The sequence below is a fragment of the Hydra vulgaris genome, chromosome 09 (genome assembly GCF_038396675.1).
Source record: "Hydra vulgaris chromosome 09, alternate assembly HydraT2T_AEP".
In the NCBI taxonomy this organism is placed as follows: domain Eukaryota; kingdom Metazoa; phylum Cnidaria; class Hydrozoa; order Anthoathecata; family Hydridae; genus Hydra; species Hydra vulgaris.
The window spans coordinates 25,936,527-25,956,185 of NC_088928.1; the positions used below are offsets into that span (position 1 = coordinate 25,936,527).

The following is a 19,659-nucleotide window of genomic DNA, read 5'->3' on the forward strand; positions in this document are numbered from 1 at the left end:
TTGAACAGGGAATTCAAAAAAAAAAATTAATAAAAATTTTTTTTTTATTTGAAATTCTTTATTTATTCTTTTTTAAAAAAAGAAACTTATATTAAAAAGTCACACAAGCAAAAAAAGCATTCTTAAAAAACTGCATGTTAAAAAGCAATTTTTACTGATATAAAAATTTGTTTAACTACATTTTGACGACTACTATAGTATATATATTTGACGATTATCATACTATATATAGTTGACAATTATCACAGTATATATTTTTGATGACTATCATAGTATATATAGTGCACTATCATAGGATTATCATAGACTCGTGATATACTTGATAAATTATTTATCAGTATTTAGATTTATCAATATCTTATTAGCTATTAATTTTAATGCACTTTTTTTTAAATGTTTTAAAACACGATAACAAGAGAAATATAATAAATATTTAATGACTACTTAAAAATGATTGGATAGCAAATTGCTATTTATGTAACTTAATACTTAAAGTCACAAGACTTGAGTTGAATATCATTTAATAGCAAAAATCAGTCTAACTTATCTTAGCTATCTATCTATCTATATATATATATATATATATATATATATATATATATATATATATATATATATATATATATATATATATATATATATATATATATATATATATATATATATAAATATATATATATATATATATATATATATATATATATATATATACATATATATATATATATACATATATATATATATATATATAAATATATATATATATAAATATATATATATATATGTATATATATATATATATATATATATATATATATATATATATATATATATATATATATCTATCTATATATATATATATATATATATATATATATATATATATATATATATATATATATATATATATATATATATATATATATTATATTTATGAAACCAAACACCATGTTGAGTTTTTGATATCAAACCGTTTAAAATAAAAAAATATATATATGTACACACACATACACACACATATATACATATACATACATACATACATACACACACACACACACACACACACACACACACACACACACACACACACACACACACACACACACACACACATATATATATATATATATTTGTGTGTATTTTTATTATTTTTGTATACATATATACTCACAATTATATACATATATATATATATATATATATATATATATATATATATATATATATATATATATATATATATATATATATATATATATTTGTGTGTATTTGTATTATTTTTGTATATATATATATATACTCACAATTATATATATATATATATATATATATATATATATATATATATATATATATATATATAATATATATATATATATATATATATATATTTATGTTTAAATTTTTTACTTATTCTCTTGCATATGATTTATAGTTAAATTGTCAAATTTTCTTTTGCTGAGTTTAGTTTAAAGTATGCTTACTTTTTTTTTATCAACCAATAAAAATTCAAATATTGAAAAAAAATGTGTTACACCTATAACACATTTTGCTCAATTATACCATTTTCAAACCTGTAATTTAATAAAGAATCATTTTTAAACCTGCAATTTAATATAGAATCATTTTCAAACCTGCAATTTAATAGAGAATCGTTTTCAAACCTGCAATTAAAAATGAAAAGATCAATTATAGAAATAAATTGCATGATAATGTCAATATTTATGTGATAATATCTAAGTACAATAATTTATTGCATAAACAAACCAAAATTCTGTAGGTTATGACCTTAAATTAATTGTTTTACAACAGTGCCAACCTTTTTGCTCATTATTGAAACATTCTTTATAAAATTAGAAAAAAATTAAACTAATTAAATAATACTAACAAAGCACAAAACAAGACAAAAAACAAACATGAAAAATAATTATTTAACAATAACATAATACATTTAACCTAAAAATATACTTTTTTTTGGTATTAAACCCATACTTAAAAATATTACTTGTATCAGTATATATTAAAGTATACTGATATAACTGTTATTTATTTGTCAATGTTTATTTTTCAGAGTTTAAGAATTTAGAAGTTGTAACAACGACTAAAAAAAAGAGTAGCCTCCTTGACTGTAGTGGCCCCTGCAACCTTTGGGAGTTAAATACAATGGGAAAAAAATTAGGTTATTTTAAAAGAAAACTATTATGCACGGTCATACAGCAAATAATTAGAGTTTTTAGTCTTGGTTTCTTGATCACACTTTTAACTTCTTAGAGAACACATGTAATATAAATATGGAATAACAAACTATAAAAAAAATTTCCACCACATTTTAAACAAACATTTCTACTATGTTAAAAACAATAAAAATTACAGATTTACTCATGAATTTAATTGGTCTTTTAAATTTTAATTTTTTTATTTCAAAGTTCACAACAAATTGTAATATTGTATTTAGTAGAGTTATTTAAAAGTATGATATACAAAAAGTTGAAATTTGTGCTTAAAATATTTTTGAAATTTTCACTCAAATTTTCATACCATTGTTTTTGTTTTACAGTAAAAAAATTTTGTATGGAAAATATATAAAAAATATTTAAATATTCCTCTGCAAATAATTTGTCTATATTTCTCAGAAAAGTGCAATATTGATTTGAAACTGTAGTTCAATCATAAAGAGATGTACTGAGAATAAAGCTTAACTATGACTTCTTGAGACTTTAAGACTACAGTCTTTTTTTGGGGTTCCTGTATTATTAATCCCCTCTTTAAGTTGATCATAATTGAATTTTTGCAGTTTAATGTATTCTTTGAATAGGATTGCTATAACTTTAAAAATACCCACTTAAAATCCTTTAACATCACTAATAGGCTGAATTGATATTTAAATAATAGTTTCAATCCAATGCCTTATTAAAAAGCAACGTCATTATACCTTAAAAAACACTGTCAGGTTGAATTTCAGCTCTAATTTATTTAGAAAAACTTATGGATAGATCTATCTTATGGATAAGAAAATAGATAGATCTTATCCATAATATAGAAAATATCTTATGGATAAGATCTACCTGGATTTAATTCTGATAAAGTATTTAATCTCTGGATTTTTCTGATAATATTATGATGAAAAATAAAACAAGACAAGAAGATGTAGATTTTCTCAATAACCAAAAAGGAACGTGTTCAAAAAATTTAAAGTAAAGAGAAAGTTGAAAGAGTAGATGAGCTGATCAGTTTACTAGATCTTTCAGAATCACATTTTTTGGGTATTGTAATTGTTAAAAGATGGCATTGCTGAGTAGGTACTTTTTTTAGAAAAATCAATTGCTTTAAGCAGGAGCACTTTTATTAGACCATAAAACTATAATGTGCAAAATTTGAAAGTCATTAAATAAAATAGCTATTAGTTAACTTTAGATTTTTTTGTTTTTAAGTCAACTCTTTTTTTCTTATAAAATATCTACTACAGCTTGAAGCAACATAGTACCAAAAATTGCTGGTATCTACTCCTGAGTCTCTTGAAAAAACAATTTAAAAAACTTTACAAGACTGGGAGCTTTTTGACTCGTCTTTCTTTTTGGATTGTCTGCCAACGCAATTTTTTTTGACGCAACAGTCACAGTAACTGGTTGGCTAAAAGGAGTCTGTACTTTAATAAACCAGTGGAGAGGAAAAACTTTGATTGGATGGTATATCATCTTCGTGAATTACATATAAAGGTAAATATTAAAAAAAGATAAAAAATATTTTATAAACAAAGTATCATAAAATACAAGTATTTTATACAGTATTTTCTCAGCAGTTCTCAGGTTAGGTGGTAAAGTTGGTAAAGTAAAAGATTTTCACATTAGATTTCTGATGACTTCATCAGAATCGCGCCAGGTTTAAAGGCACAGGGAGTTTATTATTTAACATATTACTTTCTTCAGCCACAATTCAGTAGCTTATGTCCTAATATAATATTTTTGCAAGAGGCAAAGCTGATTCATGAAATAGCTTCATTTACAGCACTGCTTTATGTATCGTAGTTTATTAAAGCTTCTATACCTGCTACATCTTCTTTAGATCTTAATTATTAATCTTTAACTATTAATGAAATGATACAATATTCTGAGTTATGTCTTAAACCAACAGAAGCTATACTTGAAAAACACAATTAGTATTTAAATAAAATTTGTGGTAATGTGTCTTGCAGATAAATGTTTACCTGTAGATTACTTTACATAAATTAGCTCTTAAATTATCTCAAACAGCCAAGCCTGCCAGCTATAAGATAGGAAAGCTGAGTTCTGAAACTTTTACTGATAATGAAAATCAAATAACTAAAAAAAATTGAAGATTTTATTGGTCCTGAAAGATGGTTTTTCTTTGATTTACTAAAAGTGACATTAAGTGACAAAAGTCCATCAAACTGGGCCTTATTTTTGGGTTATATTATTATTATTAGATTTAAAAATTACATGACTGGTCTTTTAATTGTAAATGACAGTGCAGAACATGCTATTAAACCTGGTCAAGACTTCGTTAAAACTTTCAGAAAAGTCATAGTTAAACTAATTTACTGGTTGTTACATAGTCATTACATATTACATAGTCATACACATTACATATTACATAGTCATACACATTACATAGTCAAGCTAATTTACTGGTTGTTGCTGATCATCATCTTTCAGACCACAGATAAAAAATCTTGTCTGAAAACTTTAAAATAACCTTTCTTTAAAAAAAAAATACAATTGCAAAAAATGTTTTTAATGTTTTTAAAATGTGTAGGAAATAAATTTGTGCAAAACCCCTTTCCTCCCAAATATACAGAGCATGTATTTAAATGGGTAGGACTGACCATTCCCGTTGTCTTTTGTAAAAAAAAAAAACAATCTAAAGTCAGATATATCAGGCTGGATAAACCACCCTTACACTATTTTTGAAATATTTTTAAGTGATAATCTTCATATGTACAAAAATTAGAAATTTTTGTATTTTTGGACTGCTGAGAACAACCATAGGAGTACCTATAAAAACAATTTGTGTGTGTTTTTTTGATACTCATATAAAAAAAAAAAAAAAAAAAAAAATATTATTATGGTATTTTTTATTAACTTTAATGTTTTATGCCCCATCGCAATATATATCTCCTGAATAGTAGCAATGTACTGTGACCACTAATTTTCTCTTTCAAGTTAATACTATTTTTACTTTTAACTGGTACAAATAATAAATTTACAGCTTATACAATGTTAAACTGATCAAAACCACTCCAAAATAGTATTTTTAGTGAATAAATAACGTTCACAGACTGTGACAAGTCACCGTGGAATGTCACCACCCAGACCTTTTGCTAATCCCAAGTAGTTCAATCCTTGATGGTAATTACTTTTATTTTAATACATAATAAATAATCAAAAATACATCAAAATTAGAGTTTGCATATTATTTCCTCAAAACATATTTTTAAAGTAACTTTTATGCAATTGAAACTCATGTCACCAGCTCAAGTGTCATGTCTGTGGATAGAGTTAACTTCAATAAAATGCTGTAGGAGGCGGCAGTAGTGCTCTATTTCTGTCCTAACTGAACTGTTAGTCATTTTTATTAATTAGTAAAAGTGAAGGAAGGTTTGGTGGAGTTGTTTAGTGTTGAGTTGCGTTGAAGTTTTAAAAGTTGAATTTGCTAGTGTTAGTGTCACATTAGTTGTAAATATACTCAGGGTAAGTAATTTTACTTTTTTTATAGGCAATACTTTTATTTACTAGCTATTACCTGGACATGTCATTACTCCAATGGGAACAGAGTCCTAGCTTCAAAACACAGCACTATTTTTAGACTTTCCCCTTCAATCTGTCATGCCTGTGGAGTACATAAAGCAACAGAGGTGACACCTGTGGAATGAACATGACAACAAATGACAATTTTACCTGGATATGGATTTTATAACACCTAATTTATAGCATTTTTAACATTTTAAAACTTTGCTTATTTAGCCAATTAATTATTATAGAAAAGATAAGTATTTCTATCTAGATAGTTAAAATTTTTTCTTTACTTACAGTTTAAAAAGATGGGAGATATAGAAAAAACTAGAGAATTGAAAAAAATAAGTATTAGAAAGGCAAGAGAGAAAATGAAAGCTGAAGACCCAGACAACTATAAAGAAGAAAAAAAAGGATAAAAGATCAGTAAGAAAAGGTTGGAAGGAAAGGACCAAGAAAAAAGACAAGGAATAAACAACAATTTATTAAAAATTTGTCTACACCTGAAAGTCCAACTGTAAATTTTCATATCAACAATGAACTTGAGGCATCAATATTCTCCTTGGTCCCAGTCAGAAATCCAGAAAAAGCAGCGGGATAAAAATTTCTAGAAAATATTGATGGGTTGAACAAAGAAACCAAAAAATTAGAAGAAAAAAAATGAATTGTTGAAGCAAAGAGGTGATCAATACAAACAAAAATTTGATTGTATTTGTGTCTATAACAATTCACTAATAAGCTTGCCCTAAAGCAAAGTGTTAAAGACACAAATACAATCAAATTTTTCTACTGAGAGATGTATTAACAAAAAAAAGTATTTTGCCAGGGTATCAAGCAGAAAGATAATAAAGAAGTACAGACTTTAAAAAAACCTCAATAATCTTACTTCTAGATATATCCACACAACTTGAATCAGCCCTCAAATATACAGACAAAGGAAAACTAAAGATGGAAGTAGAGAACTTTTTTTAAAAAGATAGTTCTAGTAGGTTAACTACTCGGAAAAAAAAAAAAAAAAAAAAAACTAAAAAAAAAAAAGCAAAGAATATTGAATGATACAATGTTAAATTTGTAAATGAGTTCAAACAAACCAGATACTTGTCTTTGTATTGACCATGAGAATTTTGCTTTGGTTCTTGAAAAGTTGTATACTTTAAAGATGCTGACATATAAATATCCTTCTGACTTGCTAAAAAGTATAACATGTGACAGCAAGCTGAAAGAATCGTGTCTGTAAAGGAAATGTGAATTATGCAGTTTAAACAAAGCAATAGTTTGTAATAGATCCTAGGAATCAGGGATGCGGAGTCCCAAAAAGGACTCCGGATTTGAAAGTCACAAAAAGATTACTTTATCCTAGTTTTTGGTATCCAGGAGCTCTAAAAATATAAACAAGTTTAAGGACTACTAATAGGAAAAAAATGAAGACTTTTAGGTTAGAGGAACAGTCATTTTTTGAAACCAGAGTCCTTAAGTATAATGGCGGCAAGGACTCCGGGTTTAAAAACAATAAGTTTTTAAACCCGGAGTCCTAAATAAGTCATTAAATTACATGAATTTTTTTCTTATAGAAGATCATAAGTCAGCAAACATGTTTAGAACTTCTGGACATTACAGACTTGGAAAAATTAAAGTTATAAAGCCAGAGTCCTTTTAGAACTCCACATCCCTGCTAGGAATATTTTTAATCATAGTGATTTTTGAGAAAATTATAATTGCAAATACTCATAAAAAATTCTTAATGTACATTTTCCAATAATAGGTGCCACGACTTGGGATCTGTACGCATTTAAAACCTGTTATTAATGACTTGAAAGAAAAGCTGCCTATCACTGAAACAGCTCATTTCCTTAGCCATAGTACTGCTTAACAGTATAGAAACAAGTACATGCTCTATTTAGTAGGTACTTTTTTCAAAAACACACACAACTCATAGAGGTTGGATGAAAGCTTTTTCAAATTTTGATCACACACTCACATAACAAAATTAACAAAACCAGAAATTTTTTTTAATAAAAAGATTGGCTGCTCTATTCAAAACCCTGAGTCGATGCAAAAGCACACCTTGCATGCTCTACCTATTTCAAATGATAGAGCAACACTCCTCACATGTTCTACTTATTTTCAGTCAATGAAGCAGCACTTTTTGTATGTTCTATCTATTTCAGTGTATGTATTTACACTCCTCACATGTTCTACCTACTTCAGTCAATGTATATTCACTAAAAAAAAAATAATGAAACAAAATTGAAAAATAAAAACAAAATAAAACGCAAAAAAAAAATTAAAACACATTCTGCATTAAAAATAGAAATAATTCAGGTAAATTATTTTGCATTTTTGTGGTAATTTAAAAAACATTTTGCTTACAATTAATTTAATCTTTTTTAGACAACATAGAAGAGTTGGACAAAAGTTTAAAAAAATTTAAAGCGACATAAAATTTTGTCAAAAGAATTATTTTTTACCTTCTGTATTTTCAAAGCTAACAATTTATTATAATTGTTGTTTTTTTAATGCGCACAATTCTTTTGAGAAATAATAACCCAATAAATTGATAAGATGTAGTCTGCATTTTTGTGTTTATCTATACTATGAGTATAACTTAACAATTAAAGTAAGAAAAAAACTGTAAGGATATCATACAGGAGGGGAGGGTGATGAGAAAATTAACTGAGCATTTAAGCCGTTCAGATTTTTGAAATAAAGTTTAAATGAATTTTAAAGTTTAAAAACGCATTTTAAGATTTGAACCAACCTCGTAGAAGCATAAAAAATTAATTATCAACTGGCTGTGTCAATGATAAACCTAATATGGGCACCCAATAAAAGTAGCACACAATGAAATCATGTTTTATACACTAAGTAGACACAACCTGAAAGCAGAATTATCATTTTTAAGTGCAGAAGTCAATAGTTCGCTTTTGAAAAAACAATTAGTTGTATGACAGCAAGTAAATTATTATGCAAGAAAGAATTAAATTTGTTTAATACTCTAAGAAAACCTTTGTTGACATTAAAAAACAAAAAATGGTGTAAAGAGCGTTTAAGTTATTAAGTGGAACATTGGATAATGATTGTCTTTTATAATGAGTTATAATAAAATTATTAACAGAAAAAACAAGAGATTTATTTGCAGTAAAAATATGAAAAAATATTTGAAGCAACACATACAAAGCCGTATTAAAAAAGCTGGTGGCTCTGTTATCATATGGGGATGCATATAATCCTTAGGTGTTGGCTGTCATAAAAATACAAAGAAAAATTAAACCAGCACAGACATCGCAAGATATTATAAAATGCGTCTATCCCTAGTCGCAATTTATTGCTATCAAAGCTGGTTATTTTAGGAAGTTAATGCTTTATGTCATAAATGGCATTCACTTATTATTTCCTTTAAGTTATCATTAGCAAGTTAAAAAAAAAGCAAATAAATAATAACAAAATGCACCAAAAAAACTGATCAAAATTAGCTTAAAATACTAATCAAGATGATTGAAGCCATGAATCAATGCCAAGGTGATTAACAAACATGTATCAGAAACAACAGTGGTCATATTCACTATTATTATATTTTCAATGACAAAAATTTTGTAGGTGCATTTTAACTTTATTGTACTTTTTTCTCATTAATATTTTGATAACTTATGTTGAATATTTTATAATTACAAAATGAATTTTTATATTGCAAAAAAGATATTTTGTTGTAATAAATTTGTGTTTTTTTTTTATGAAGTTGTGTTTTTTTCCTAATTAATAATCAGCTAAGGAAAAAAAAAAACATGGACCCTGCATCATGTTATCTCTTTGTACCAGTTTAAACTTACAATAACTTACAAAAAAAAAAGCGTCTAAACTTTCTATACAAGGTGTGCGTGCATGCATGTATGTATGTATATATATACAGGGGCTATTCTAGACTGTTTTCAACAGCAGCAACCGTATTTAGGTGCTGCCTAATTAATTTGATAAACATTTGATAAATATTGCCTAATTAATTTGATAAAACATTTGATAAATATTGTCTTTTTGACAAAAGATCACCGGAATTCAGCAATATTTCTGCTAAATTTAGTCCGGGATGGGGAGTACCGCCGCCAAAATTTTTTTCATAGAATTGCCCCTGAAATATATATATTTATAATTATTTGAACATAATATATTTGAATATCACAAACAGACAGCACATTAGTAAATTTATTAAAATTATTGAAATGAAAAAATTAGAAAATGTTATCCAAATAAATAATTTTTGGTTAATATTTTTGTTTCTATTTTTAAATAAAACTGGATAAACTAGACATTTTTAATAAGAATCAAGCATTATTGATTTACAAGAGCATAAATTTACAGAGGATAAAACAAGATGAGATAATATGTATAAATAATGTGTAAAAAAGCAAGTTGGATCTTGTAAACTAAAGCTATTTAAACAAAAAAACTAAACTTTATAGTTATACAATAAACCAAAGATTAAAATACCAATGAAATCATCAGATATTGTTTTATTTTCTGGTCTTGGAAATTCTTCCAGCGTAGGCTCTGGTTTAGTGTTCAAATCAACAGCTATTTTACCACGAGGAACAAGTATTGGTGGCATTACTAAAACAATCATTAAAGAAATTTAAGACAGAAAGTTACTAATAAAATCAGTCGATTAGTCAACATCTGTTTGCACAGAATTTTTTTTATTAATGCATTTGTTTATATATTTGTTTTTTATTTGTTACAATGTTACAAGTGTAAATCTCTCCTAATTTTTGTCTTACACGCATCAAAAAAGTCATAAAAATACTATGAATAATTTTAAGTATTATGACAATCAGTTGTTGTTTTTTCAAGTTTCATTTGGCATGTCCTATAAAATAGAGTATTTCCTGAATAAACTGATTAATGAATGTTGCTTATTTGATTCCTGTATTAGATTTATAACAAATAATATAATATTTTAATCATTCTTGCTTAAAAAACGTACGTATAAAAATATGGCAAAATAAGTTATAGAAACTGTATGAAAACTTATTACCTGGAGTTTCAACACGCTGATAGTGGTATGGATTGACGCAAACCTCTTCTCTTTTTAAATTAAACGCATATTCACATGAATCAATTGCACGAAGCTCATGATGGCTCTGCAAGTCTGGCCATCTCCACAAGCGACAATATATAACATGTGGTAATCCTTTACGATGTGAAACTTGTAAGCGACCATCTAAGCTTCTAATAATCTTTACACAATTGGTTGCATTATTTCCTATAAAAAAATATTTATATACATTTTTCCCAGATATATAAATAAATATATAACTAATTTTATTTTATTAAAATATATTAACTATTTTATGTTTCAAACAACAAATATTTTTTTAGCTGAATAATAACTTGGTTAACAATCTAGCAGTAATTACAACACTCGATAGATGATTGGGTTTATTAAAGGAAGTTATAGCATACTCAATAGTATATATTTTTATCATTATAACGATTTTATTTGTATCAATAGTTTCTATTATTTTGCAATAACTATTAAATTAACTATTAAAACTTTGATGCCAATTTTTTTGGCAAATGATTAAAATTTTAAAAGCATTTTAAAAAAACTAAAAAATTATCTTTTCTTTTCTTGCTGTCATTCTGACTGTACTATCTGGTGCTATTCATGTCAAAAAAGCTTATCAAAAAAATATTTAAACTATTACACTTTGAAACTTAAAAAAAAAATCATTTATTTCTAAATTTTTAAATGACAGCATATCATATGATACCTTTTTATGGTTTTTTATACGTTATGGCATAACTTTCCTTATTTACAACTACTAGAGAGTTATTTAAATTACTTAATTTTAATAAATTTGCAAACTTTTAACTTAGAAAAACATATATAAATTAAAAATTGAAAAAAAAAATGATAAACCTAAAAAAAGTTATTATAAATAGTAATGAACGATAGTAAAATTCTTATTTTAATTTATCTCAAAAAAAAATTAGATATTGTGACATATATTAGACTTTCATTGATAAAAAATGTATATACCTTTGCTTGAAATTGATTTTTCAAGGTCTTCTAATCCTCCTGTTTTTTTTAACTTTTTTACCAAACTTTTAACAGCTTTTTCAGACCAATGTTCTTCGCCGTCACCAATTTTCCAGGCTAAAAGTCTTCTTACAATAGGTGCATTAAAATTGAGTAAAGAATTTAAGGTTGACATTCAAATTTAAATACATTCAATGAAACCAGATGTCAATTTTTGATGAATACCCAGAAATTGAAGATATATGTAAACATCCGCACAAGAGAATTTTATAATGATTTACTAATGCATCATTTACACTGTAAATATAAATTTTGATGTTTTGAAATTAAAATCCGGTTTAATTGCAAAGGAAAACGCTGCTCTCAATAAACTTATTTTCTTAAACTTATTTAACGTATGCTAAACTATAAAAACATTTTTTATAACTTACTTCATAATCAAATACATTATAGCTCTCTTATCAAGTTTTATCAAGTTTTAAACACTTGCACATTGGCCTTCTTCACTCCTTTATCCTACTCCCCCTCCCCCTCGTCCTCAAAAAAAAAAAATTGAAATATTTTAGTATAATTAACACAAGTATTTTAGTATAAGGAACTATAACCGTAAAAAATAAATTTAGTTAAAAACAAGTTTATTTAAAAATAAACTCAGTTTAAAACTAAATATAATAAAATAAATTCAATTTAAAACAAATCTATTTAAAACAATAAAGTTTAAAACATTTTAAAAACTCATTATTGCCTTTGTTTTGTTTTTTGTTACATTAGTATCTGTGCATTGTTATATTATTGTATTATATAACTCTCAACAACCACAGGTAATCCAACTACCTCATTGTTGCGTTTAAAAAATTTAAAATGTATTATTGAATATTTTAAAGTTGTCAAATTGTAATATAATATGCTAAACTGTTGCTTTATATACCTTAGTTGAATTTAATTATACAAAGTATACAAAAACAAAATAATTAATTTTGTTTTTGTATACTTTTGCGTGTTTTTTGAAATGTAAGACGTCACAATTATTAATGCATTCATTTGTCAATTAAAATGCTGGTTCGTAGCTGAGGTAGGATAAGACTGATAAAGCAGCGAGAAAAGGGTTAAACCTGTAAATTTATAAAAAAATAATTTTCTTTTATAAATTTACAGGGGTTTTACACTAAGTTATATGCTTTACACAATTTTCTCATTGTCGATAACGTTAGGGTTACTACGAGTTAAGATTTCAACCTAAAAGTTAAGATTCAAAAAGAATTTAATTATACATAACATCATTAATGTTTATTGTTCTTTTTGTTATCATTTTTTAGCTAGTCAAATTCAAGTATATTTTAATAGTACTGAAATGGTTGCAGTTTTTAAGTTTAGTAAAAGTTTCTGAGGTGTCAGGATCGAAGAGCTAAAGAGCCATTGTCTAAGAAATCTAGGCAAAATAAGCAAATTCTGGAAGTGATGTCTTCAAATTGTCCTCATTTTCAGATATTTTGTAAAAAACAATGAAAGTAGGCTACTGGTAAATTTTTTTAGAAAATTTCTATATATTTCGGAGATATTGGGTCCCAAAAATTAGCCCATTTTGAGAAAACTTTGCGCTTGGAGTGCAATTGCTACTTTGAGGAGCAGTTTTAACAACATGAATATGACAGAAACATTTATTTTTTTATTTTTTTGCTAATCTGAGTAGATTTCTACAGTAAAAGTAGAAATTCAACATGGTTACATTTTTGGTTGTCTAGAAATCATGGTCCGAAACCACAAAATTTGAAATTTTACCCTAACTTTGAGCTCTTATATCTCTTAAGGCTAGTACTTGCACGTAGTTTTCTTAGGTGTTTTTGAAAAACACTAAGACATACATTGATTTCATGTAACAAAAAATCATGTGAAAACAAAGACCTGGGAAGGAGAAACCTACCAAAAGTCACTTTTTGCGTTTAACGCGCTTTGATAGATTACCCATAACAACCGTGGCCTTAGGTCTGCCATGAACAGTATAAGTTATTTAGTTTCCTTAAACATGTATTTTTCAATATCTGAGAAAAAACCCATGTGCTCGGGTGATATAAAGCCTACAGAAGTCCTGGAAGTATTCTTATTTTGCCATTTTTTTTAACTGAAAAGTACCGTAGCAACGGTATAGATATGCTTAGTAACGGCTACTTTACAGCCTTAATAATTAGTGCTGTAATTAAAAATTTTAATATAATACTTTTTTTTATAGAGGAACTGTACAAGAGCACATGAAAAAAATACATATAGCACTTAAACTAAATACAAATAAAAATTATATATAAATAAATACAATGTTTTATCTGATATAATATAATATATTTTATCAGATAGAACAATATATATATATATATATATATATATATATATATATATATATATATATATATATATATATATATACATATATATATATATATATATATATATATATATATATATATATATATATATATATATATATATATATATATGGTATATATATATATATATATATATATATATATATATATATATATATATATATATATATATATATATATGGTATATATATATGGTATATATATATATATATATATATATATATATATATATATATATATATATATATATATATATATATATATATATATATATATATATATATATATTATATATATATATATATATTAGAACATTTATTTATTACATTTGTAGATAGAACAAGATAATACTGCGGGGACAAAATACATATGGTACATGCCATAAACTGCCATGAACAGTATAAGTTATTTAGTTTCCTTAAACATGTATTTTTCAACATCTGAAAAAAAACTCATGTGCTCGGGTGATATAAAGCCTACAGAAGTCCTGGAAGTAGTCTTATTTTTCCATTTTTTTAACTGAAAAGTACCCTAGCAACGGTATAGATATAATTTTATAAACTTTTTTAATGAAAGAACCATTAAACTTCAAGATCAACGTTTTCTCCGTTTAAAATTGATGGGAAATACAGTTTTCTAAGAATTACAAAAAAAATAAAAGAAGTTTATTAATGACCAATCTGAATTTCCACGTTGTCAATATCGTCTTTTGAGAGTGAATAATCTCCTCTTTGATTAGTTGGTGTTGGTGCTTCAATCTTACAAACAACATCAAGAGACAAAAAAGTCACACTTTTTATCATACATACTTGGGGTATTTGTAAATATACAAGTTAATTTACTTGCCTACAGAATAATGATCAATTTTGTTGAGTTGTCACGTATTCACTTGGCTTTAACAGTGTCCTCAGCTGCTGGTGAACTTGCTCTGGATTCATTTTCTTTCCACGCTCTTCTCCAGCCATAAACATCTGCATTAGCAATGTTTTTTGTTTTGAAGAATATCTAAGTACTTCTCTTTTTTGGTAATGTCTATCCAGTGATGTTTGTAAAGTTTTTAATCCCTTGTTTAATCATAGAATGGGATAATAGCAGGTGATCAGAAAAATAAAGGCTCGAATTTAGGGTCATTTTGTTGACATAGAATAGTCTTGCTTTGTCTACCATAAATTTTTCCACAGATCGAGAAATGTGGTTTTCTGAAAGCATGTGTTCTACTAATAATTCAGTATCATAAAATGATTCAGCACAACCAATTTGTGTACAAAACTTAAGAGTGTTCACGATTCTATCAATACGTTTTTTTTTTTGGAAACTGATGGTGCAGTATAACTTTTGCAAGTTGAACTATAGGGCTTAACAATTTGAACTAAAGAATGAAATGTGACATTAGTATAGTTCCATTTTTTACCTTTACCAATTCAGAAGTATTTCCTTATTATCATGTGATCAGAGAAAAACTGAAAAGAATGATAACTGTTGATGTTGGGAATCAGATTTGTTCCTGATGAAGTAGAAGCTTTGGAGTCTATTGTAATAACAGCTACATCAGCATTTTGAATTCCATTACCATTATGAAGAGCCTCATAAATATCTTCTGCAGTCAATAAATTGTTTCCAGCATCAATAAAACTCCTTATGACACATTTTTCTCCTGCTGACTCTCTGTCGCATTGATCTTTTCCACGTGATGGCTCATTGTAATCATACCTTTTAAGAAAGAATTGTTTTGTTTTGCAAACTTTGTAAAGGGCTTCTAAGTAGAACTTGCCATGATAAGATGATGCGTTATCTGACTTTGCATAAAGGTTTTTTAAACAAGAAAAATCATTTCTAACTTTGACCTAAACAACATCAGCTAGACAGAGTACATCAACAAGGCTTTGCTGACATTTATAGACAGCAGTGAAGTAGACTTTTTTTTTCATTTAACCATTTTCATGAAAGAAGAAGACATCAACATATAGAGTCATTCCTTTCTTTCCAAAATAATCCTTTTGGCATTCACGGAATTTAGCCGGCAAAATTTTCTGACAAAAATCTTTCAGCCAAAAACTAGTTTCCTCATCAAGTTGCTCAAATGCCATTATTTTGGCCATTTTTTGCTGTGCATCATGGATTTGATGCTTCATATAGGCTTCAACATCTTCTGTAGCCACATTTAAATCATATAAAAGATCTTTATCTTTACTTTCTATAACTAACTCATGAACCTGTTTGATTGCTAAAATGAGGTTAGCACAGTCAATACATTGTTCATCGTTAGCAGCTATTGCGGGTTTATTCAAGTCTGGATCTATATCTGAAAGGGCAAAAGAAGTAGAGTGACTATGCAAAGTAGAATTTTCACTACATTTGGAAGGATAAATACTCTTCAGATACCTTTTACCCTTTTCAAGGAAATTAGTAATATTTTTATACTTCCTCTTTTCAGAAATAGCAATTAAAGTTTGAAACCCATCCATGCCAGCTACCGTGACATCATCAAGACCAACCAAAGCTTTTCTTTGAGAAGGTTTTATTCCACGAAGAATTCTCCATAAAGAAGTATCTGACATAGGGAGATAATTAGTTTCTTGTCAAATTTCTTTATAAAATGTGATTGTATGGCTAAACTTCAACATTAAAATGGCATTAGCCACTTTTTGTTCCTCTCTATTGTCAAACTTTTTTTTGTTTACATCATAAGCTACATCTTGCAGCAAACCTAGGCAAAACATAAATTCTAAAAAATGTTCTATTTTTTCCCGTGGCATTCGGCATATGTTGACCTTTTCCTTTTTTGGTATAGAAAATCCTCTGCTTTCTTTTTGCAACTTGCGTGCTTTTTCAATTTGTTTTTTTTTTGCAATCAAAGATTTTCATTAATGTTTCTTTAGTATACTTGTTAGGTTAATAACTGAAAGTAAAAGAAATTGTCCTAAAGAATTAGTTTCTTGAAACATATTAACTGGTACAACAAGGTCTTCTGGAACCAGTTGAGTTGAGCCATCTTCATCCTCATTGTGTAATACTTGAGAAATTAGTGCCTCTGATTGACCAGATACAATTGCTTCAGCAAATATTTTCTCAAGCTGCATTTTAATTTTTTTAAATTTCTTCTTAACTACCTGTTTGGTTCTTGGTGTTAAGTCTTCTATTTGCTTTTGTTTTATCTAAAAGGACAGTGGACTTGCTCCAAATGCTTCACACAAAGAAGTAGCAGCTTTTTTGATTCTTCGATAGTTTCATCTGAAATGATTTTTATATCTGGAACATATATGTCATCAGCAGGAAAGCAAGACTTTATTGGTGTTGGAGCTGGTTCTAACATGTCAATATTGCTACCTGTAGAAATACTTTTTAGGTGGCTGATGCCACCTAAAAATTATTTCAAAAATACAGCTCCAGCATGAAGTGGTAAATTCTTTTCATTATAAGCAGCAAGGGTGTTTAAAGGGATGGATCTAATTTTTGGTGCTTTTTTACCAAATTGAAATTCATGTCTTGGGTATTGACAACTATTTGGCTGCTTCCAGCCAATACCCAAAAAAAAAAAAAATGGGACGCACATAATAATTTCATAGCATGAAAGATAACTTTGTAATTGGCTTTAAATCAGGGTTTTTTCATTCCACTGGTTTGTCGGTGGTAGCTATAAAACAGTAATGTTAGATTTTTCACCGATGGAGTAGAAAATCCTGTTTATTTTAATAAAAAAGCAAATAATATTATTATATTATTTATAACTTTAGAGCTTGTAAATGATTACTTATGTCAGCAGTCAGTTCATTAACTTGAAAGATTCTATCTTTGTTCCAACGCTTAAAAGGACCACAAGAACTATTAACTTTATTAAAATATATGCATTTCTCATGAGGATTGACTTTATTTTCGCTCTCTGACTTATTTTGATTATTGATAATTATTTATTGACAAAAATTAAACAAATGCAGTTTTTATTAAAAAATTTCAATTCTTCTACTGAAAACTGCCAAAACAAATTTATGGCATGTACCATATGTATTTTGTCCTTGCAGTATTATCTTGTTCTATCTACAAATGTAATAAATAAATGTTCTAATATATATATATATATATATATATATATATATATATATATATATATATATATATATATATATATATATATATACCATATATATATACCATATATATATATATATATATATATATATATATATATATATATATATATATATATATATATATATATATATATATATATATATATATATATATATATATATACCATATATATATATATATATATATATATATATATATATATATATATATATATATATATATATATATATATATATATTGTTCTATCTGATAAAATATATTATATTATATCAGATAAAACATTGTATTTATTTATATATAATTTTTATTTGTATTTAGTTTAAGTGCTATATGTATTTTTTTCATGTGCTCTTGTACAGTTCCTCTATAAAAAAAAGTATTATATTAAAATTTTTAATTACAGCACTAATTATTAAGGCTGTAAAGTAGCCGTTACTAAGCATATCTATACCGTTGCTACGGTACTTTTCAGTTAAAAAAATGGCAAAATAAGAATACTTCCAGGACTTCTGTAGGCTTTATATCACCCGAGCACATGGGTTTTTTCTCAGATATTGAAAAATACATGTTTAAGGAAACTAAATAACTTATACTGTTCATGGCAGACCTAAGGCCACGGTTGTTATGGGTAATCTATCAAAGCGCGTTAAACGCAAAAAGTGACTTTTGGCAGGTTTCTCCTTCCCAGGTCTTTGTTTTCACATGATTTTTTGTTACATGAAATCAATGTATGTCTTAGTGTTTTTCAAAAACACCTAAGAAAACTACGTGCAAGTACTAGCCTTAAGAGATATAAGAGCTCAAAGTTAGGGTAAAATTTCAAATTTTGTGGTTTCGGACCATGATTTCTAGACAACCAAAAATGTAACCATGTTGAATTTCTACTTTTACTGTAGAAATCTACTCAGATTAGCAAAAAAATAAAAAAATAAATGTTTCTGTCATATTCATGTTGTTAAAACTGCTCCTCAAAGTAGCAATTGCACTTAAAGTTCATTATTCTAATAAACTCATGATAAATGACACCAACTTTTAAAGTTAGTTTAAAAGTGTATACATAGAAAATATATTTTGTATTAAAAAAAATTTTAAATTATGTTTTGTTTGAACCAAAAATTAATGCTTTTAAAAAAAAAAGTAAACTATCCTTGACGTAATTGTTTTTAACACAGTCAAAAAGAATAACGTCAATAGTTTACTTTACAAGATCGTGGGTATCCCAAATTTTTCTGTACAGAAATATCAATTTATTAGTTCATAAGACAAAGTTTATAGGTAACACAAGTTTTCAAATTTTAACAAAATTTTTTCCCGCTGTAAGTTTTTTATTGTTTATTTTTTTTTTTTTTGCTGATTTAAAAAATGCAAAAAACTTTTCTGTATAATTGATTGCTTTAAAGTTATA

At 26.4% G+C, this 19,659-nt stretch overlaps 1 protein-coding gene across 1 annotated transcript in view; it reads right to left on the minus strand.

The window, feature by feature from the left end:
* The window catches only part of LOC100205127 (mothers against decapentaplegic homolog 3), a 35,570-nt gene extending 23,270 nt beyond the window's left edge, over positions 1 to 12,300 (minus strand). Inside the window, exons 1-4 of the mRNA XM_065805160.1 lie at positions 12,219 to 12,300; positions 11,788 to 12,084; positions 10,780 to 11,007; positions 10,236 to 10,355 (exon numbers count right to left, since the gene is read on the minus strand). Coding sequence (XP_065661232.1) covers positions 10,236 to 10,355; positions 10,780 to 11,007; positions 11,788 to 11,962 — 523 coding nt within the window. The 5' untranslated portion in view covers positions 11,963 to 12,084; positions 12,219 to 12,300. The remainder of the gene's footprint in view (positions 1 to 10,235; positions 10,356 to 10,779; positions 11,008 to 11,787; positions 12,085 to 12,218) is intronic.
* Positions 12,301 to 19,659: the final 7,359 nt, after the last annotated feature.